The sequence below is a fragment of the Petaurus breviceps genome, unplaced genomic scaffold (genome assembly GCF_028583685.1).
Source record: "Petaurus breviceps papuanus isolate PSGF00001 unplaced genomic scaffold, PetGlider_PUasm1.0 90617, whole genome shotgun sequence".
Taxonomy (NCBI): domain Eukaryota; kingdom Metazoa; phylum Chordata; class Mammalia; order Diprotodontia; family Petauridae; genus Petaurus; species Petaurus breviceps.
This window is the reverse complement of record NW_027187287.1, coordinates 1,076,887-1,099,186: the sequence shown is the minus strand read 5'-3', so window position 1 is coordinate 1,099,186 and position 22,300 is coordinate 1,076,887. Positions and strand designations below refer to the sequence as shown.

The 22,300-nt window shown below is 39.0% G+C and overlaps 1 protein-coding gene across 5 annotated transcripts in view; it reads right to left on the bottom strand.

Annotated features, from left to right (window-relative positions):
- CSNK1D (casein kinase 1 delta) overlaps positions 1-22,300 on the bottom strand; it is a 79,502-nt gene that overhangs the window by 22,401 nt on the left and 34,801 nt on the right. For all 5 annotated transcript variants that reach the window (XR_011163558.1, XM_069063978.1, XM_069063975.1 and 2 more), the window contains exons 4-8: positions 13,909-14,137; positions 13,182-13,352; positions 12,347-12,495; positions 8,466-8,637; positions 1,712-1,851 (exon numbers count right to left, since the gene is read on the bottom strand). Coding sequence is in view for 4 of the 5 variants with exons in the window: in XM_069063978.1 (XP_068920079.1) it covers positions 1,712-1,851; positions 8,466-8,637; positions 12,347-12,495; positions 13,182-13,352; positions 13,909-14,137 (861 nt within the window). In the remaining variant the exon portion in view is untranslated. The remainder of the gene's footprint in view (positions 1-1,711; positions 1,852-8,465; positions 8,638-12,346; positions 12,496-13,181; positions 13,353-13,908; positions 14,138-22,300) is intronic.

The following is a 22,300-nucleotide window of genomic DNA, read 5'->3' as shown; positions in this document are numbered from 1 at the left end:
TTCACCAAATCAATGACCATTTTAAAAATGGGGGAAAAAATCATAAAGGAAACTTGTAAAGCAATTTTTATCTCCACAAGACAAAGCCACAATTTTGGATAAAATGCAGGGCTTATTCTCTGTCACTCTATGTACTGTCACCCAACATACTTAACTAACCAAAAACTATTATTTCAATCAAACAAGAAGGGCAAAAGTCTATCCTAATTTAGAAACTAAAAAGTATAACAATGGGGTGGCCAGGTAGCACAGCGAGTAGTAAGAGCACTGGCCCCAGTGTCGGGATGACCTGGGGATCGAATCCGGGCTCCAGATACTTAGCACCACACCCAGAAATGATTGGCCGTGTAACCTTGAGCAAGTTATTTAACCCCGATTGCTTTAAAAAAAAAAGTAACACAATGAAAATGGATGTCATTTCAAGAGTCACCAAAAGAACCAATCTTCCAGCTAATCTTTCAAACTGACTTGTGACAAATCAAGAATTCCAGTATTGACCAGGATAACATATACTATATACAAAATTTTGCAGGACATTTGCCAGTAACCAAGTTATGAACAAGCGTGGAGTCAAGTGACCAAAGGACTAACAGAGCGATTTCACTTTGGTCTAATTACTCAAAGGGCACCACAAACATACAGAAACTGACAGGGGTGCAGGACAAAAAGGAAAGCTGTTTGGGGGAAAAAAAATTGATAATGTACATAAAGATTTGTCCTTGTTTGTTGAGGTAGGTATGTCACAATATGCATCAAAGCAGAGTGAAGAGAGAAAAAGAATGTGCATGGAATAAAATGGTTTTAAGAGGTAGAAAAATGGTTAAGAGGCCTGGCTTGAAGCTGAGGATTCTTCATCATGGCTCTGCTGCCTCCACCTTGCAGCAGGTTTATATTTACTTCAATGGGCAAGTTCACATTAGTGAAGAGAGCAAATAAGATACAGAGGAGGTATAATACCAAATTTAACTCGATTCCATAATATTGTACTAGGGAAAAGAAAGTTATATATCACCCACTGTGGAGCATGTGTACCAAGGACTTGACATGTGTCCAAAGGGCAAAGGGGCACTTGCTCACTACCTAGTGACTCACGCTACAAGCTATGAACTCTTAAAAAAAAAAAATCAATACCTTGACTCATCTTGCTCTTTATTGGGTTTAGTCCTCTCACCAAAAAGAATGAGGAAAATTTTTCCATGCAGGGCCTATAATAATGACCTGTCATATGAACAAGAGGTACAGGCAAGTCTGCTACTCAGACTATGTCTATGAAAGACGGAAGTCCAGGGTACATGATCATAGTACTCAATAGGAGCAAAACACAGGAGGGATTAAATAACAAGAAAAGGGCCTCAATGGTTCTTGGCTCATTGGTTCCTTTAAGGAACAGGACCCTTAAGTATGTATAGCTCAATTCCCTTTGCGAATCTCAGCCTTGGCAGGAAAACAGCAATTACAAATCTGAGTCCCAGGAAGCCAAGACGACTTCTAAAATATTCAAAAGATTTCAAATAGGCTTTACTCCACTCATATCCTTGAGGTAAAAGAACAAAAAACAAAACCTCAAACCACACACAAGACACCTGGGGATCCATTTCATCTAGTCAGTGCAGGGGAAGCAGCAGATTAAAACTGTGGAATCACATTTACACACATTACCATGCTTTGATCCCTAGCTCTCCCCCTGGTAAGGTGTGCTCAAATTCCGTACCTGTGAGGTTGACATGCGAGAGGTATCTTGCCGGCCTGTTAAATCAGACGAAGAGATATTGACTGGGGCACCTCGATGCAGTCTCATACTCACTTTCCGTTCTCTTTCCATTCCAGAGACAGGACGAGGAGAGGTGTTAGCTAGGTGAAAATATAACAACTGAGTAAAACTGTAAGGTCTCTCTTTATTCACCTATCTTAGAATCCAGATTCAAACTCCCTTATTTAGCATATTTTGCTTTTAAAATGAGGTTCAACAAGTTCATTCAACACCTTTATTATCAAGCACATGAACAGCTTTGTTTTATTACTCTACTGGTTATCTATCAAACCCAGGGACAGGCTTGATGGGATGAATACTAACAAACCTGGTCCATTTGCAAAATGGTGCAATGCTTTCAGACCATTTACTCAAATGAGCTGGGGGAAGGTATGGATAGATAGCAGTTGTGAAAAAGATCTTGGGAGTTTTATTGGCTGTAAACTCCATGAGACAGCAGTGTTATGAGGCAAACAACAAAGTTATTGTAATCCTGATCTACATTAAGAGAAGCAGAGCTTCTAGGAGTAAGGTGATAATCGTATACTCTGCTCTCATGAAGACCTCACATAAGATGTGGGTGTATTGTGTTCCATTCTGGGCACTACCATCTGAGGACACTGATAAAGGGGGAGTGTGTCCTGAGGAGGGCAATAAGGATGATGAAGGGCCCTGAGTCCATGATATATGTGGGTTCTTGAAGGAACTGTTACATTTAGTTTGGAAAAAAGAAGACTCATGGGGCATATAATAATAACAACTATGTTCAAATATTTGAAGTAGAGGGAGGATTAAACTTGTTCTTTTTGGTTCCAGGGAGCTGAACCAGAAGCAATGAATGGATAGAAGTTGCAAAGAGGAAAGGATTCTGGGAAAATGGCAGGGTAGGTCAGAAAATTCTAAGTTCTCAAAATTTCCCCCACAAAAGAGATAAAATAGTACCCTAGGGCGAACAAAGTGTGGATGAAAATAACTAAGAATGGGGCACAACCCGAGTTTCCTAGGACAATTTGAGAAGATCGGAAGAAAAATTCCAGGACAGGTTTGGTCCCTGTGGAAAGTAAACACTTCCAGGCTAGGGTCCCCTTTAACAACAAGCTGGAAGCAGCTGCTTTGGCAAGCCCTGGGGTTAGTTGGTTTAAGAGACTGCCTCGGACCCAACCACGGGAAGTTTTACCATGCTCCCCCCACCCCCATGGAGCTGGGCATTTGAGCCCCGGAAGATTGAGGAAACTTCTGCTGACAAGGAATGCCAGACCCAGCTGTGCTGCAAAGATCAGTGTGGGTGAGAAGAAACCAGCATAAGCCCAGTGAGTGAAGGAGCAGTGGGGTGGAAAGCCCCTGGCTGTGGGCACTTACAGGAAGCTGGAGGTTTGGCTTTGGTTCCAGGCTAGAGGGGAGAACTGAAGATCTGGGGCAAGAGGCACCATCTCCCATACCCAAAAGTTAAAGGTGATTACAAAAATTAAGCTATTACACAAAAATGCACAAGCAAAGGAGAAAGAAGCCAACCATAGAAAGCTATTATGGCAATAAACCAGAGTTCATTAAGAGGATACTTAAGTAAAGAAACCCCAAAGAGTAATGTCAAATGGTCACCTGCTCAAAAAATAATTCATACATCTTAAAGAAGACTTTAAAAATCAAATGACAGAGATGGAGGAAAAATGAAAAAAAAAAAATCCAAGAAAAACAAGAAGATAATGAAAGGATACTCAACCAATTAGAAAAAGAGATCCAGAATATTAAGGAAGAAAATGATACCTTGAAAATCAGAACTGGGGAAGGAGCCAAGATGGCAGTGTAGAAGCAGGAAAACTCTGAGCTCCCCCCATGAACACCTCAAATACCTATAAAATATGACTCTAAACAAATTTTAAAGCTACAGAACCCCCAAAGTGACAGAGAGAGATAGAAATCTCCCACTGAAGGCAGCCGGGCAGGCGGACAGGAAGGGTCCATCAAAGTGTGCTGGGAGCAGAGCCCAGCCCTTCCGTGAGCCTGTGGTTTTAGCCCCAGGGCAGCCCCCATGAGCAGCGGCTGGAGGGGACTTAGGGAGAGTGGATCACCAGCAGCTGTGGGGGTTTCCAGAAATATCAACCCATAAATGCCAAAGACAAAGTAAAAGGTCAGTGAAGGACTCTGCTGGAACTGGGGGGGACAGAGCGCGGTCTGGCCTCAGCTCCCAGAGCAAGAAGTGGCAGAGGTGCCTCGGCTGTGCAGCAGCCTCCACATGGCTGCTTCAGAGCTCCTGGCCTGCAGACTGTAGGGGGCCTGGTGACCGTTCAGGGGGGTAATCACTCTTGCCTTGACCTGCATGGATCTGGATTGCTGTCTAGGGTGGAGGTCCTGGGGTGTGTCCAGTGAGCCAGAGCTTGTGGGGGGGCTACTGAGAAGGCACCCAACTAATAGCTCCAGCAGCTGAGAAAACCCCAGTGATTTGGGACAAAGCTCTCCCCTCTGGAAACAGAGTTCCACTGTGGCAAAGAGCTCAAAAGTCAAGTAATTGAGTGGTAACATAACTAAGAAAAAGAAAGCAAAGCAAGCACAGCAATCCAACTTTAGATACCTTTTTGGGGGACAAAAAGGATCAAAGCATGCAATGGGAGGAAGACAATGAAGTCAGAACTCCTGCACCAAAAACTTCCAAGAAAAATATGAGCTGGTTACAGGCCATGGAGGAGCTCAAGAAGGATTCTGAAAATCAAGTAAGAGAAGTGGAGGAAAAATTGGGAAGAGAAATGAGAACGATGCAAGAAAATCAGGAAGAGAGTCAACAAACTGATTGAAGAAAAGAATACCTTAAAAAATAGACTGACTAACAAATGGCAAAAGAGGCTCAAGAAGGCAATGAGGAGAAGAATGCCTTAAAGAGCCGAATTTGCCAGATGGAAAAAGAATTTCAAAAGCTCACTGAAGAGAATCATTCCTTCAGAATTAGAATGGAACAAATGGAAGCTAATGACTTTATGAGAAATCAAGATACTATTAAACAGATCCAAACAAATGAAAAAATAGAAGGCAATGTGAACTATCTCACTGGAAAAACCAATGACCTGGAAAATAGATCCAGGAGAGATCATTTAAAAATTATTGGACTACCTGAAAGCCATGATCAAAAAAGGAACCTAGAAATCATCCTTCAAGAAATTCTCAAGGAAAACTGCCCTGATACTTTAGAACCAGAGGGCAAAATATAAATGGAAAGAATTCACCCATCACCTCTTAAAAAAGATCCCCAAAAGAAAACTCCTAGGAATATTATAGCCAGGTTCCAGAGTTCCCAGGTCAAGGAGAAAATTACAAGGAGCTGCTTGTAAGTAGCCAAAAAGAAACAATTAGAATATTGTGGAAACACAATCAATATAACACAAGATCTAGCAATTTCTACCATTAAGCAATTGAAGGCCTTGGAATATGATATTCTAGAGATCAAAGGAGCTGGGATTAAAACCAAGAATCACCTACCCAGCAAAACTGAGTATCATATTTCAGGGGGAAATATGGTCATTCAATGAAATAGAAGACTTTCAAGCATTCTTGATGAAAAACCCAGAGTTGAACAGAAAATTTGACATTCAAATACAAGAAGCAAGAGAAGGTAAAAAGGGAAAAGAAATCATAAAGAACTTATTAAAGTGAACTATTTACATGCCTACACGGAAAAATGATAACTGCAACTTATGAAACTTTTCTCAGTATGAGGATAGTTGAAGGGAATATAAATGTATATATACATATATGTTTATATAAGAGGGTATATATGTGTATGAATACCTATCTGAGTGTATGTATATATGTGTACAGACATACATAGATAGAGGGCACAGGATCAATTGAATAGGAAGGGATGATATTTCAAAGGTGAAATTGAGAAGTGAGAGAGGAATATAATGTGAGGAGATGGGGAGAGACAGAATGGGGTAAATTATCTCATATAGAAGAGACAAGGGAAAACTTACAATGGAGGGGAAGAACAGGAAGACAAAAGGGAATGGATCAACCTTACTCTCATTGAATTTGGCTTAGGGAGGGAATGACATACACACTAAATTGAATTTCTTGACCCACAGGAGAGTAGGTGGGAAGGGAAGGAGAGGGGAGGGCAGGTTGGAGGGGAGGAGGGTTAGAAGCACACACTTTTGAAAAGGACAGGGTCAAAGTAGAGAATAGAACAAGTGGGGGGAGGCGGGATAGGATAGAGAGAAATATAGTCAGTCTTTCACAATATATCCACTATGGAAATGTTTTGCATAGCCACACATGTACAACCTATATCGAATTGCTTATCTTCCCAGTAAGGGTGCGTGACAAGGGAGGAAGGGAAAGTATCTGGAACTCAAAGTTTTAAAATTAAGATGTTAAAAAATTTATTATTATTATTATTTTACATGCAACTGGGAAATAAGATATATAGGCACTAGGGTATGGAGATCCATCTTGCCCTACTGGAAAGTTGGAGGACGTATGGGGGAGCATACAGGAGAGAGCAGATTGTGGGAGGGGGTATACAGTGGGATCGCTGTTTTGGGGTGGTGGGCAGGGGAAAGACAGCGAAAAAATTTGTAACTCAAAATCTTGTGGAAATGAATGTTGTAAACTAAAAATAAACATAAAATTTAATAAAAAAGAAAAAAAAAGAATCAGAACTGGGTAAGGTGAAGTCAGTGAAATTTTAAGAGATCAAGAAATAATTAAACAAAATATATGAATAAAAAAAGAGAAAGTGAAACATCTTATAAGAAAAACAACAGATTTTGGAGAATAGATCAAAAAGAGAAAACATAAAAATAATTGGACTAACTGAAAGTTATGATCACAAGAAGTATCTTTATACAATACAGGAAATAATGAAAGAAAATTGTCCTGAAGCATTAAAAAAAGGGAGGAAAGAAGCAATAGAAATAAAAAATTAACTGATCACCACTTAAAAGAGATCCTATGTGGAAAACTCCTAGGAATATCATAGTCAAATTCTGAAAACCCCAGGTCAAGTATAAAATATTAAAAGCATCAAACTCAGAACAATTTAAATATGATGATGCCACAATCAGAATCACAAAAGACCTAGCAGTGGAGATATTAAAGGACCACAGGTCTTGGAACACTTTATATCAAAGAGCAAAAGAACTGGGGCTCTAGTAAGAAATGTCATACCCTGCAAAGTTAAGCATTATCCTGTATGAAAAAAAAAATGGACATTTGATCAACTGTCAGACTTTCAAGACTTTGTTAAAAAACAAAACAAAACAAAACAAAACTTGAACTTAACAGAAAATTTGACATACAAGAGTCAGGACAATTATAATGTACATACCAATGACTGATTATAAGGAATTCATAAGGACAGACCATTTACTTTTAATATATGTAAAATGGAAAACATATCTAAGATTCTTATTAATAACTGGGTAGCTCATAAGATTGGGTAAACCTAAGTATGATATGAATTTAAAAAGTAAAACCATTTAGGAACAGCTAAAAAGATTAATTGTTTTATACAAATGAGGTACAATATATTTAGAAGAGTACAAAAGTCTTCTAAATTTAGAAGAAATAAAATAGTAGGGGCAGAGGGAGGAAGGAGAGGACAAAGGAGTGATCTTTAGAGGGGAGGGTGAGGGAAGACGCAAAAGGGGGTAATAGAAGGATGTTTAGATTTATGGGAATGGGAGGATAGAGGAGTGATCCTTGGAGGGGGAGGTAGGCAAGTTACAAGAGGGCAAGGTAGTGGATAGAAGTAAAGTAGAGGAGGTAGGAGGGATAAGAAACAAGAGATATGCACAAACATAAAAACAAAGATCAGGAGTAGAATTTGTTTGGAATATATATAGTGCTATAGAGAAACATATCCAAACTTAATTATAGCCTGGGAGTGGGGATGGGGAGAACAAAGTAAAAAAGTGTACAGTAGAGAATAAAAGAAAACTTATAAGCTTAGAAGCAAAGAAAAGATAGACAGTTCTTAATACAATGTGTATTATTTATCATAGAAGCTTTCTTGAAATGAAAACTTGTTACATATTTTGAATCCTCTCATATTCTGCTATGCATATAATATGCTTTTTTCCCCCTTTCTTTGTATTTAAGTTCCAATATTTAAATTTGTTATGTTTTTTTTTCTTTTCTCTATTCTGTATTTGTGTTCTGGCCTTTGAGTCTAAAATAAAAAAAATAATAACATTTTTTAAAAATTGAGAAAAGGTCAATTTAGGCTTGATGTTAGGAAAACTTTAAAATTAGAGTTGTCCAAAAGTGGACTGCCCTGACCTCAGGCGGCTATTTGAGCAGATGCTGGATTATCACTTTGGGTGCATATTATAGTGGAGATTGCTTTTGCATATGGGTATAAGTTGTATGAGATCTCGTTCAACTGTCAGATTTTGTGATTCTTTTAAATGCTTTCATAAAAGTATTTTTTCCAAGAGAGCTAGGTCATTGCTTGGGGGTAATTATCAGAATAATCTTAATTGATAAAAATCTGTTAATTAAATGAATTACTCAGGTAAAAAAGTGTTGTATCATTTGTAAATGATCCCAGAGTAAGCTGGAGCTCAAACTGAGAAAAGAACTCACAAGTTCTAAATCTAGGGCATGATTCTTAAAGCATCAACTCCTTAAAAAAAAAAAAAGTTAAATTAGAAAAAAAGAAAACAAAAATAAGCTACCAGCTAAAAAAGGCCTAGGGGAAAGCAGCTTTTGAGAGCTCACTTACCAGTATGTGAGGTAGGGGTGAGGGGAGTGGGAGGAGCTACATCTTGTGTTCCCCTGAGGCGGCCTGATGCAGTGGAAGGGAGACCCCGAGTAGTTGGATTTCGGGAGTGTCTTAATCGCTCCTCTCGATCCCGGCGTTCCCTTTCGGCATCATCAGCTGCCCGGCTGGCACCCTGAGAAAGGTCAATATTATCAGACCTGGCTTATTGCTAACTTTATCAAAGATTCCTTTACAACTACTTGGCAACTTGAGAAAACACTAAGTTATATTTGTGGGGAAGACTTGTTTTGTGATGAGGTTAACAACATGGAAAAGTTAGGTGACTTACTATTATCATCACAAGAGCAGAACCCTATTGAGCCACCTAAAGGCAACTGGGTGGCTCAATATGGAGAGTACTTGCTGGGCTTGGAGTCAGGAAGACTTGAATTCAAATTCAGACTCAGACACTTACTAGTTGTGTGACTCTAACCAAGTCACTCTCTTTGCCTCAATTGAAAATGGGGATAATAGCACCTTCCTCCCAGGGTTGCATATTTATAAAGCACTTAGCCCACACAGTAGGTGCTTAATAAATGCTTTTTTCTTTCCTTCCTTCCTAAGCAAGAGAAACTCCATCTCACAACTCCTAAGTGCAATCATATAGATAAGGTCAAAGTTCTAAAGGCTCCTTCAAACCCTGTATCTATAACTATTGATTCTATGAATGTCCCCTTTTAATTCTATTTGTGCCTGCAAATCACACAAAACATTAATGTACTGTGATGTGACCTTTTGGGGTAGGTAGAAGCAGGACAGGGAAAGAAGATAAAAATATTATCAAAAGCCAAGGTACAGAGAGGATGGATAGAAGGACAAAGTAGGTATGAACCCAGATGCTGCTAAAGTACAGAAACATCTGAGTTGGTAACATCAGGCCAGAGGGTAAGAGATATGTTAAGTGAATTACATTTAGTGTCTGTCATTGAAGAGGTTACACAAGGGGAAAATGAATGTGGCCACATATGGCTGCATTCATAACGTAGCTGTTTTTGCTACAGATTCAAAATTAAGAATATGGCCCAAATCACAAATGTATGGGTACATTTCTATTACTACCACCACCAGCAGCACCTCACATTTCATTTTAGACACTTAACTTATGACAGTCTTGGGGCCAGCCAATTTTTAAGGACTAATAAATTCCCTTGATAGAAAGAAAACAACACAAGGAGAAAGTCAAAAGTGACTTTAGTCAGGAAGGGTACATGCTGAGAAACCAACTTCTGAGTAGAAGAATCAACAAGCATGTTCAATTGCACTAGAAAGATTCCCATCCTCTTTTTTTTTTTGGAGGGCAACTGGGGTTAAGTGACTTGCCCAAGGTCACATGACTAGTTTTTGTGTTAAGTATCAGAGGCCAAATCCAAATCCAGGTCCTCCTGACTCCAGAGCCAGTGCTCTATTCACTGCGCCACCTAGCTGTCCTGAAAGATTCCCATCCTCTAGGTTCTGCAGGTTTCTAAATCCCCTAGGCCATTTTCTTGAGTTCTTTTTCTTGAGTTCAACAACAGGAACACTGCCTATGATATCTCTTCTCAGAGAAAGGGATTAACATGAAAGAAAAATCACAAAACTTCCAATAACCCTTCCATGGAAACCTCTTAATTATATAGTCACTTATACAACTGAAGTGTAGAATTCACACAGAATAAAAATATTTAACTACCCCCACCTCGAAATAGGGAAAAAAATCTGGATTTCTCACCATGCAGCCCATGAAGGAATGTTGTAACTAATAACACCTTCAAGTTCCATCATCCACGTTGGTCTAGTCTCAAAACCAAAGGCTCTATAGGACAGAAGGCATACTAGAGACCATCTGGTTCAATCTGGCCAAGATTCTTCTCTATAATATGCCCTTCCTCAAAGTATTCATCTAGTTTTCACCTGAAAAGCCTAAGGGGGAACCCACTATGTGGAGAGTGTATTTTAGATCTCTACTAGAAAAAAGTCCTTCCTTATACTAAACTGAAATACACTTCTCTACAACTTCTACCCCGTGGCCCTAATTTTGCCTGTGGGACCAAGAATGAAGAACAGGTTAAATTTTTCTCCTACCCAACAGTCTCTGGGTATTTGAAGAGAGTTTTCATGGTTCTCCTTAAAGTCTATTCTTTGTTCTCCAAGTGTTTCTCCCTGGGCAAGATTCTGATACCCATCAACATTCTAAGTTGTACCGCTCCCCCCCCCCCCCATCTCCATCTTAAAATGGGATACTCAGTATAGAACACTCTTCTCCAGAGGAACAGAGGAATAGGTGCTTCCCTGTTCTAGGACTCCAGGCCTTTAACAATGTATCCCAAGATGGCTTTTGCTTTCTTGTCTGCCTTATATTGACTTACACTGAATATGTAGGTCATTAAAATCTTTAGATTTTTTTTCACATGAATATTTAGCCCAGCCATGGCTTTCCCATTTTAGAATTGTGAGGTTGATTTTTTTTTAATGAAAATATGTCTTTATATTTATCCCTATAAAATTTCACATTATTTGATTCAGTCTATTATTCTAGGCTGTCATGATCTTCCTGAACGCTGATTGTGTCATCCAATTTGTTATCTATTCCTTCCACCATACTATCATCTGAAACTAGGTCACTGATTTAAAAAAAAAGATAAGTGGCAAAGAGCAAAAGACAGATCCCCAGTACCCTTCAATAAAAACCTTCCAGGCACAGAGTCATTAATCGCTACTCTTTTGAGTCTAGTTTTTCAGCAATCTCAGATCCACTTAACTTTTTACTATTACCTACATCACCTCTCTCCATCTTCACAAGCATAACAAAAACAGTTTCGTCAAATGTACCTACTATTTCTACAGCATTTCCCACATCTTCCAGGTTAGTTACCCTGTCAGAAAAACTATGTTAGACTGGTATGGGTGTTTTTAACGAAGCCATGATGGTTCCTGGTGGTTACAACTCACTTTCAACATGTTCACAAACCACCTATTTAACAATATATTCTAATTATCCAGGATGAAGTTGTTGGCACATTTCAACCCTGTTCCCCTTTAAAAAATAAAAATCAGGACATTTAGCCTTCTCTAATCTTAAGATATCTGTTTCATTCTTTATGATCCTTCAAAGATCTCTAACAGTGATTCTGACTCTCTCCAAATATAAATGCTTAAATCGGGGAAAACTGAAACGAACCCCAAATTCTGGGGCAAAATACTCTTGACATTATTGGTTAGCCCCTTTTCATCCTGTAAAGTCATTCTAAGGCTTCCTGTTTTTGTGTACTCTTTGAGGAAGAGGTCTGACTCTGTGGGCTGCAGATTTCGTCACCCTAGAAGGGTTTCAATTTCTATTGAGTTGATTAATTGAATAGAATGAACTCTTAACGAAAGAGGAAGGAGACAGCTTAAGTCTGAATTCTTTCTAGTTCTGTACCAAATATCACTGACCCAGTGTTGTCAGAGGAAGAAAAAAGGTCCAAGGGATAGCAGTAGCATGACACCAGGATTTAGAAAATGAATTAACTATGGGCAAAGAAAGTAAAAAATCCAATGAAAGATATAAGACGATACTTGGAAAGGTATTTCAAAATAAGGCAAAACATGATTCCCAAGATCCCATTAGTCTATTTTCTGGGACCAGGCTGTTGTGATATATCCAGGTTGTCAGGAGACTGTCAGGTACAGCATAAACATTTGAAGGACTCCAATGTGTTTCCCCTTTTACTCCAGCATTTCAATGTTACTGGGATCATAATTATCCAAATGATTTTAAGAGGGAGGTAGAAAAAATAGGAAATGCTGCCTGAATAACTCAGAAATAAAAAGTAAAATCCTATTAGTGAATCTCAGTCCTTAAAAAGAATGGCAGTGGTACTTACAAATTTGAGCATGTTCCAGTCAAACACATAGTCATAGGAAAAACCCTGGCGATGGAACAGGTTCCTGAAGAGCTGTCTCAGGTAGGAATAGTCAGGTTTGTCATCAAAACGCAATGAACGACAGAAATTCAGGTATGTGGCAAATTCAGCTGCAAAATATTGAGAGACTCAAAGCTGCATTCATATGGAAAACTGGTTTGAGTGTTAGTATACAATGTCCCCTCTACAGTTTGTCTGCATTTATTTTTATCTTCTACTGTTCTAAACACATAATAAAGAAAACCATGATCTAAAGCACAGGTGAAATCTGAGGTACTCATCATTGTTCTTGAACTTAGACCCCAAAAGGAAATTTATTTGGGGAAACTCTGATGCTACCAAGAACTGAGGCACGTATTCTGGGAATACCCAGATGAAGAACATGAAGGAAAGCTAATGGAACAATAACATCAGGAGCTAAAAGAAGAATTATTTCAGTGGCAACTGAAATGAGCTAAGTTTATGGAGTAGAATGCTAGCCATATGAGAAATAAGATCAAGGAACTGGGTAAAAACTTGTCTATTCTTGACAATCAGAGATGTTCAACATTTAAGCAGCAAAGAAGATAAGGAAAGGTTGTGCAAAGCACTAACTGCATGTCACTTTTCTGGTCTGTAGAGAGGGGAAAAAAAAGTTTCCTTCCACAATGCTTCTTTAAAGACAAAATGGAGGTGCTGAGAAGGAAGCTTATTACTATTTTTTCTGTTAATACTTCTTCCACATAGTGACAGAACAGACTTATATTACTAATGAAATTTAACAGTGTGGAAAACATAGACCTCCACAGAGACTTACAAGGGTAGCCTTTACATAACACTTCAATGGGAGTGGACATTTTCTTTTCACTAATTCTTTCATATTTTTGTCTCTTGGTAGCAGCCTTCAGCCCCTGCCAGGGTAGGGAGCCCAAGTTGAAGTACATCAACACATAGCCCAGGGACTCCAAGTCATCCCTTCGAGATTGTTCTGAAGAGAAAGGACAAAAGAAAGAAAAATATGACAGGGTGACAACATGCATTCACTTACTGTATTTTCAGAGTAACAAAAAATTCACAAAATAAATGCTTAACAGTCACATTATAGAAAAGAGAAAAAAACCTTTAAAAATTACAATAAAACTTCTTGGGTACTTTGGAATTATAATAAATTGCCACTTCTGCCTTAAACTAATTCAACTAACCCATAGACTAGGGTAAAATGATGCTATAATTAACTGACTGCAAATAAAAAGCAAACAGTTACCAGCCCCTCAAATCCTAAAAACAAAAAAAAACAAAACACCAAAAAACAAACAAAAAAAACACCTGTTTTCAATTCAGTTACTCAGAAGCTACAACCTATCTGCCACAAGGATGTAATGGTCACTGGATCCATAAACTTCGAAGTTTGCACATTCTGATGATGCCCAAGAACACAGATTAGCAGCTGTTACATTTCCAGGTGTGAAAGATAAGTAGTCCAGAAGGCTCTCTTAGGTCAGTGACTCCCAGTTTTCTATGTAGAAGAGTATACACAGGCTCACCAATTCCAAGATGAGTGTTGATGGAGGCATAACGAGCAGTTCCTGTGAGGTTTTTATTCTCACGATAGGGTATGTGCTGATGGGTCCTAGCGTCCCGGTACTTCTTGGCCAACCCAAAGTCTATAATATAGACCAGGTTACCCTTTTTTCCTAGTCCCATAAGAAAATTATCTGGCTTCACATCACGGTGGATGAAATTCTTTGAATGAATGTATTCAATCCGACTAATCTATAAGCAAGAAATAAAAAGAGATGATCAAGATGTAAGCAACAAGACAGAGGATTAGACATTTTCTCTCATCCCTATGACCCCTCAAACTCTCTGAAATAGAAATTATGCACCAAAGATAAAACAACTTCAGCTGTCTCCATGACACCCAGAATCCAAAAGCAGGTAAAAAATAAAAACCAAAATTAAAACCAATGATGCTCACTGACACTAAATTCACTCAGTACCCCTACCCCTTCCTTAACTCCACTCTACTAAGGTGGTATTGAGTAGATTCAAGAACTTAACAGCTTGCAACAAAATATATCTCTGGTGCCCCCTTCCTTTCTCCACTGCCTTATGAGATTCTGCTCCAGACTGCCAAAGTTCACTCTCAACATCAAGTGCTCCAGAAGCCCTTTAGGAGCAAAAGCTCCTATCTACTATCCTTGCAGCAGCAGACAACCCTATAGTACCAGTGCTGCAAAGCTCTGACCTGTCGGAGGTGCCTGTGCCAGGGCAGACAATCCCATAGCACCAGTGTAGCAACTCTCTAAACTGCTGGTGTGAGGCCAGAGAACTTAAGAACAGATTGTGGGCAGGAAACCAGGTGAAGACATTGAGTGTCGAGGGCTGTGTAACACTCCACTAAGCTTGAGTGTGGAGGGCTGTGTAGCACTCCACTAAGCTGGAGGTAAAGAGCTCAACATTCAGCTGAAGCAAGTTCTGGCACTCAAAAGTCACTTGGGGCAGACCTGGGCTGATAAAACCATGAATGTATACCTAGCTTAAAAGGAGGCTAAGAAACTTTGAGATTCAGCTGCCAAGGAAACCACTATCATAGAAGAAAAAGCCAGAAAGTAAGCAATAGGAGAAAATCAGGAGAGAAGAAAAAAAAAAACTAAAATTACCAAAGATCTTGGGAAGAAGAAAACTCAAAGGTCTTACACGTAAGCAGATATATCAACAAGGAAATCATTTAACAAGAGAAAGGGCCTCCAGATCTAGTAAATGAGTTAGGTATCTGAGTAAATACTACAGAACAAAGGAAAAGGAGTCAAGATTTGAGACAGAAGACCCAAAAGAATGGTGAGGAAAACATGGAACTACAACACACCATTCCTGAGAGGTTCAAAAGAGAAATGAAAAGTCTGAGAGCAAAATTTATGACCCTCAGAGCAAAAGTAATTGACAAAATAGAAAAACTATAATCTGTGATGGCAAAACTCACCAAAGAAACAAAAGAACAAGAGAATGGGAATGCAAATATAGAGAAATGAAGAACAGTCCAAAAAAGGAAAAAACAATAGCATTTAAAAATATGCTAATTATACAAACAAAACATACTGATCTTGAAGACAGGATGCTTAGAAGCAACCTAAGGATCATGTCTCCCAGAAGTGTGTGTCCCCACACACAAAAAAATAACACCATCATGCAGGAAATAATAAAACCACCCAGAATTCATAGGTCATCTCCAGGGGAAAAAAAAAAAAAACAGCTAAAAACTCCAAGACACATAGTGATTAAATTTAACAATTCAAATCAGAAACAAAAAGTTCTACAAGCTACCAGGGAAGGATTTTGAAGCATAAAGGAAAGGACGTTCCAATAAGGCAAGACTATATTCTGTACCTATCAGAAAACGAAGAGAGAATGGAACAATGTATTAAAGAGCAAATGAGATCAGGATGCAGCCCAGGGCAGCCTACTCTGCACACCTGATCTAAACCATAAATGGAAAAAAGTAGACATTCAATAATGAAGAGACATTTCAAACATTTAAAAAAGAACACTAGAACTACTGAGATTATTTGCTTCTTAAACACTCCAAACAACAGAAATGCAAATGGAGTGAATATATGCAGGAGCCATGAACAGCAACAGAATAGCAGCAGAGTGACCAATAAGAGACTCCTTTCTAAATCTACAGATGGAGGTAAATGTGGAAGTCTGGTGGAGGTAACAGTGAAAAGGCAGGCACAGAGCATTATGGACAAAGTGACATTACCTATAAGCAAATCAATGCTTTTTCATAGAACTACATTACAACACGGGAACATACATGGGGAGGGGGATTGGAGGGGCCGCTAGTGGTGGTGAGTAGGAGGATAGAGAGGAATGTGTAATGGGACAGGATAGCTAACAATGGAGGATGATAATCTAGGACCTCAGAAAGAAAAGACCCTGTAGGGTAGTGGGTGGGGAAGAGGACTGAAAAGGCAAGAAAGAAAGGAGGCTTTTGCTTTGGTGGTAGAAGGGTTCCACTGATGAACATTCCTATGGGTGAAGATGGTCTATGAATGGAGATAGGGACCTTAAAGTAGGTGTGGTCTAGTGGATTCAGCTCTTTTAAAATCCATTCATCTTACCTTAAGAGGAGAGGAATCATATCTGGGGGGCAACCTGGGGAATGAGATAGCATGAACTCCAGGAAAGAGACTTTGGGGCAAAATGGAAAATAAAAACAAATTAACTGGGGAGGGTACAGATGAGTTGTGGGCTGCATAATCAATGGGGAGGGGCCCTAATATGGGGCAATATCCTCTCTTGGCACCTTTGCATTGTTTTAGGAGACACAATGGAAAGGGGAAACCGAGGTGTAAGCTCTACAAAAAAGTGGCAGAAACCAACTAGAGGGAAAAGCCCGTGGTGGAGTCACTGGAATTTTTGACTACATGAAGAATACAGAGAATAGAGAAAGACCAAATAAATTATAGGGGTCAAGAATCAGGAGAATGGAAGCCTAGAATAGACAGAGAGGAAAGATAATGAAGATAGTAAAGGAAATCCTTTTCTGGAAAGAGGCATACAAAAAAGAAATAAAAATGTTAAAACTACAGAAATGATAACAAAACTAAAAGCCGATTCTTTGAAAAGACTAAAAAATGGATAAACCCTTAGCTAATGTAACTAAAAAAGAGAAAAGAAAATCAAATCAATAAAATAGCAGATGAGCAAGGTGAAATCACAACAAAACCAGAACGAAAAAGAAAAACAGAACATAGTATTATTCCAACTAAGAAGACAAATGAAATAAAGAATACCTTAAATGATATGCCTTAAACTACCTTAAAAATATACAGTAACTAAATTATCAGACGATCAGATACAGATCTTAAATAACAATTTCAGAAAATATCATAATTTCAGAAAAGGAAAGAGATTTAATTGTAAAGAGAGTACCCAAAGGAAAACCCCCGGGATTCATCAGCAAATTCTATCCAAACTTTTAAAGAACAGTAAGTACCAATATTTCACAAATTATTCTCAAAAAGGCACTCTACAACAATCCTTTTATGAGACAAACCAGGGAAAAATAAATAGAAAACTATAGGCCAATGTCACTAATGAACAGAAATGAAAATTTTAAACAAAATTCTGGGAGATTAAAGATTGTCTTTATTCAAGACATTATTCATTATGACCAAGTAGAATGCAAGGATGCAAGGGATACAAGGATGGTTCAACATTAAGAAACCAACATAATTAATCATATTAAAAAGCAAAACATCGAAAAACCACATGATCATCTCAACAGATGCAGAAAAAGCCTTTGATAAACTCCAATGCTCTTATGCTAAAAAACCTACAGAGTACAGAATTAGAGGACCTTTCTTTAATATGATAAAAACCGGGGCGGAGTCAAGATGGTGGAGTAGAAGCAGGTCCTCCACATGGCTCCAGCTTCCACCTTCCCCAATTCATGTAAAAGGGGACAATGAACAAACTTTGGAGCCACAGATCCCACAAAATGACACAGAGAAGCTATCCTCCCGCTGAAGACAGCCCACCAGGCCGGCAGTAATCGGCCAGCACAGCACTCTTGAGAGCCGAGTCCAGCTCCACACTGAGCCCCAGGGCAGGCCTGATAAGTCCCTGGCTAGAGAGAATACGGATCACCAGCAGCTGTAGCCGTCCAGAATTATCAACACATAGATGCTAAGGACAAACTGAGAGGTCAGTGCAGTGTGGACTTTGGGACCCAGTAGTTGGAAGTGTGATGGCTTTTGCCCCCAGGGTGAGAAGCCACTGAGGAGCCCATGTGGCAGCTTCAGCTCCTGGCCTGTAGAGTGTAGGGGGACCAAGCGACCAGTCTGAGGGGTAATCACTCTTGCTATAATCTGCTTTCATCTGGATTATGGTCTAGGGTGAAGGTCCTGGGGTGTGTGTCCAGCTTGCCAGAGCATGTGGAGGCTTCAGAGAGGGCACTCATCTAATACCTCCGGCAGAGGAGACAACCCCAGTGTTTGGGACGAAAGCTCCCTGTCTGGTGGCAGAGTCCTACTGTGGCAAAAAGCCCAGGAGTCAAGTGACTGAGGGGTGACATGACCAGGCAAAGGAAACAAAGCAGACAGAAGATTCCAACATTAGACTCCTATTTTGGGGACAAAAAGGCTCAAAGCATGGAACAGGAGGAAGACAGTGAAGTCAGAACTCCTGCACCAAAAGCTTCAAAGGAAAATATAAGCTGGTTACAGGCCATAGAGGACCTTAAGAAACAGGTAAGAGAAGTGGAGGAAAAATTGGCAAGGAAAATGAGAACGATGCAAGAAAATTACAAAATGAGAGTCAACAGCCTGACTGAGGAAAAATAATACCTTAAAAAATAGACTAACTCAAATGGCAAAAGAGGCTCAAAAAGACAATGAGGGGGTGGCCAGGTAGCACAGCGAGTAAGAGCACCAGCTCCAGTGTCAGGACGACCTGGAGATTGAATCCCGGGCTCAGACACTTAGCACCCACCCAGAAACACCTGGCTGTGTAACCTTGAGCAAGTTACTTAACCCCAATTGCTTAGGGGCGGCCAGGTGGCTCAGCAAGTAAGACCACCGGCTCCAGTGTTGGGATGACCTTGATCAAATCCGGGCTCAGATACTCAGCACCACACCCAGAAATAACTGGCCGTGTAACCTTGAGCAAGTTACTTAACCCTGATTGCTTAAAAAAAAAAAAAAAAAGACAATGAGGAAAAGAATGCCTTAAAAAGCCAAATTTGCCAGATGGAAAAAGAATTTCAAAAGCTCACTGAGGAGAATCATTGCTTCAGAATTAGACTGGAGCAAATGCAAGCTAATGACTTTATAAGAAATCAAAATGCTGTTAAACAGATCCAAACAAATGAAAGAATAGAAGGCAATGTGAAATATCTCATGGGAAAAACCACTGACCTGGAATATAGATCCAGGAGAGAGAATTTAAAAATTATTGGACTACCTGAAAGCCATGATCAAAGTAAGGACCTAGAAATCATCCTCCAGGAAGTTCTCAAAGAAAACTTCCCTGATGTTTTAGAATCAGAGGGCAAAATAAGAGTTTGAAAGAATCCACCAATCACCCCCTGAAAAAGATCCCAAAAAGAAAACTCCTAGGAATATCACAGCCAGGTTCCAGAGTTCCAGATCAAGGAGAGAATACTATAAGCAGCCAGGAAGAAACAACTTGAATATTGTGGAAACACAATCAGGATAACCCAGGATCTGGAAGCTTCTACACCGAGGGATCGAAGGGCTTGGAATGTGATATTCCAGAGGTCGAAGGAGCTGGGATTAAAACCAAGAATCACCTACCCAGCAAAACTGAGTATCATGTTTCAGGGGAAAATATGGTCATTCAGTGGAACAGAGGACTTTCAAGCATTCTTGATAAAAAAAAAAAAACAGAGTTGAATAGAAAATTTGACATTGAGATACAAGAAGCAAGAGAAGCATGAGAAGGTAAACAGGGAAAAGAAATCATAAGGAACTTATCAAAGTTGAACTATTAACATTCCTACATGGAAAAACAATAATTGTAACTGATGAAACTTTTCTCAGTATGAAAATAGTTGAAGGGTATATGGGCATATGAATACATATGTGAATGTGTGTATATATGTTTACAGGTATACATAGATAGAGGGCACAGGACCAATTTAATAGGAAGGGATGATACTTAAAAGGTGAAATTAAGAGGTGAGAGAGGAATATAATGAAAGGAGATGGGGAGAGACAAATACATTTACAGTTACAATGGAGGGCAAGAATAGGGCAAAAGGGAATGGGTCAACCTTATTCTCATTGAATTTGACTTGGGGAGGGAATGAAATACACACTAAATAGGGTATCTCACCCTACAAGAGAGTAGGGGGGAAGGCGATGAGAGGGGGGATAATGGAAGGGAGGGCAGGCTGGGGGGGGAGGGAAGTTGGAAGCACCCACTTTTGAAAAGGGACAGGATCAAAGTAGAGAATAGAACAAGTGGGAGGTGGGATAGGAGGGAGGGAAATATAGTCAGTCTTTTACAATATATCTACTATGTTAATGTTTTGCATTAGCTACACATGTACAACCTATACTGAACTGCTTATCTTCCCAGTAAGGGTGGATGACAAAGGAGGAAGGGAATGAATCTGGAATTCAAAGTTTTAAAATCAAATGTTTAAAAAAAAAAAATACACACACACACACACACTATTATTAATACTATTTTACATGTAATTGGGAAATAAGATATACAGGCACTGGGGCATAGAGATCCACCATACCCTACTAGAAAAGTTGAAACAGGTATGGTAGAAAATATGGGAGAGCAGATTGGAGAAGGGGGATATCCTGTGGGACTGCTATTTTGGGGTGGTTGGTAGGGGAAAAATGGGGAGAAAATTTGTAACTCAAAATCTGGCAGAAATGAATGATGTAAATCAGAAGTTAATAAAGCATTTGAAAAATGGAAAAGAAAAAAGAAAAAAATATGATAAAAATCATCTATCTAAAACCAAAAGCAAACATCATATACATAAGGGAGATACTGGAAACTTTTCCAATAAGAAGTGAAGCTATGATGCCTACTATCTATTATTATCTGATATAGTTCTTGAAATACTAGCAACAGTAAGAAGACAAGGAAAGAAATTAAAGGCATGAAGACAGGTGAAGAGGAGATGAAAGTATTCCTATTTGCTGATGATATGATGATTTACTTGGAAATCAGCCAAAGATAACAATTAAGACAATAGCTTTGGCCAAGTTGAAGGCTATAAAATAAATCCTCAAAAATCAATAGCATTTCTATACAATGACATAGAAAAAGCAAAAACGGAATTCTATTCCAAATAACCACAAGTGCATAAAAAAAAAATCTAGAGACCAACCTCCCAAAGCACACACAAAACATGTACGGATTCAATTACAAAGTATTTCTTTAGTGCTCATGGCCAGGTTGTGTCAATATAATAAAAATGACAACTACCAAAATTAATTTACATTTTAATGCTATGCCAACAAGATCAAAAGAATACTTTATAGAATTTGATAAAATAACAACAAAATTCATTCAGTAAAAAAAAAGATCTAGAATATCAGGGGAAAGGAGGAAAAGAAGGGTAAAGAGGGAATGTCATTTCCAGATTTCAAACATTAGTACTAAGCAGCAGTCATTAAAATCATCTGGTACTCTTTAAAGAATAGAGAGAGGGGCAATTAGGTGGAAGAGTGCATAGAGCACTGGGGATGGAATTAGGGGAAATGGCAAACCATGCCAGTACCTTTGCCAAGAAAACCTTAAATGTGGTCATTAAGAATCAAACCTGTCAACAAAATTGGCTCAAAGAGGGAATAACATATAAACTCAATTGGGTATGGAAACCTCCTACCCTACAGGAAAATAGGGGGAAAGGGAATAAGAAGGGGGAAAGGGGGTGATAGAAGGGAAGGCAGATTGGGGGGGAGGGTAATCAGAAGCAAAACATTTTTGAGGAGGGACAAGGTAAAAAGAGAGAACAGAATAAATGGGGGTGAGGAGGGTGGGGGTGGAGATAAGATGGAAGGAAATATAGTCTTCCACAGCAACACTATTATGGCAGTGTTCTGCATGACTACACATGTATAACCTATATTGAACTGCTTGCCTTCTCAATGGGGATGGGGAAAAAGGGAGAGAATTTGGAATTCAAAGTTTTAAAAATAAATGTTAAAATTGTTTTTATATGTAACTGGAGAAAAACAAAATTTTTTTTTAAATTTAAAAACTTATAAAACAAGAAAATTAGGCTATAAGACCTTTAAAGTCACTTCCAAATTTAAATACTATAAATACAGGGTTGGTAAATGTAGGGGTGGCCTTGAGTATCTTAGGATGATTTCCAAATGTGTTTATGAAACATATAGAATAAAAGATTAAGAGTTGAGAAAAAGTCAGACTTGG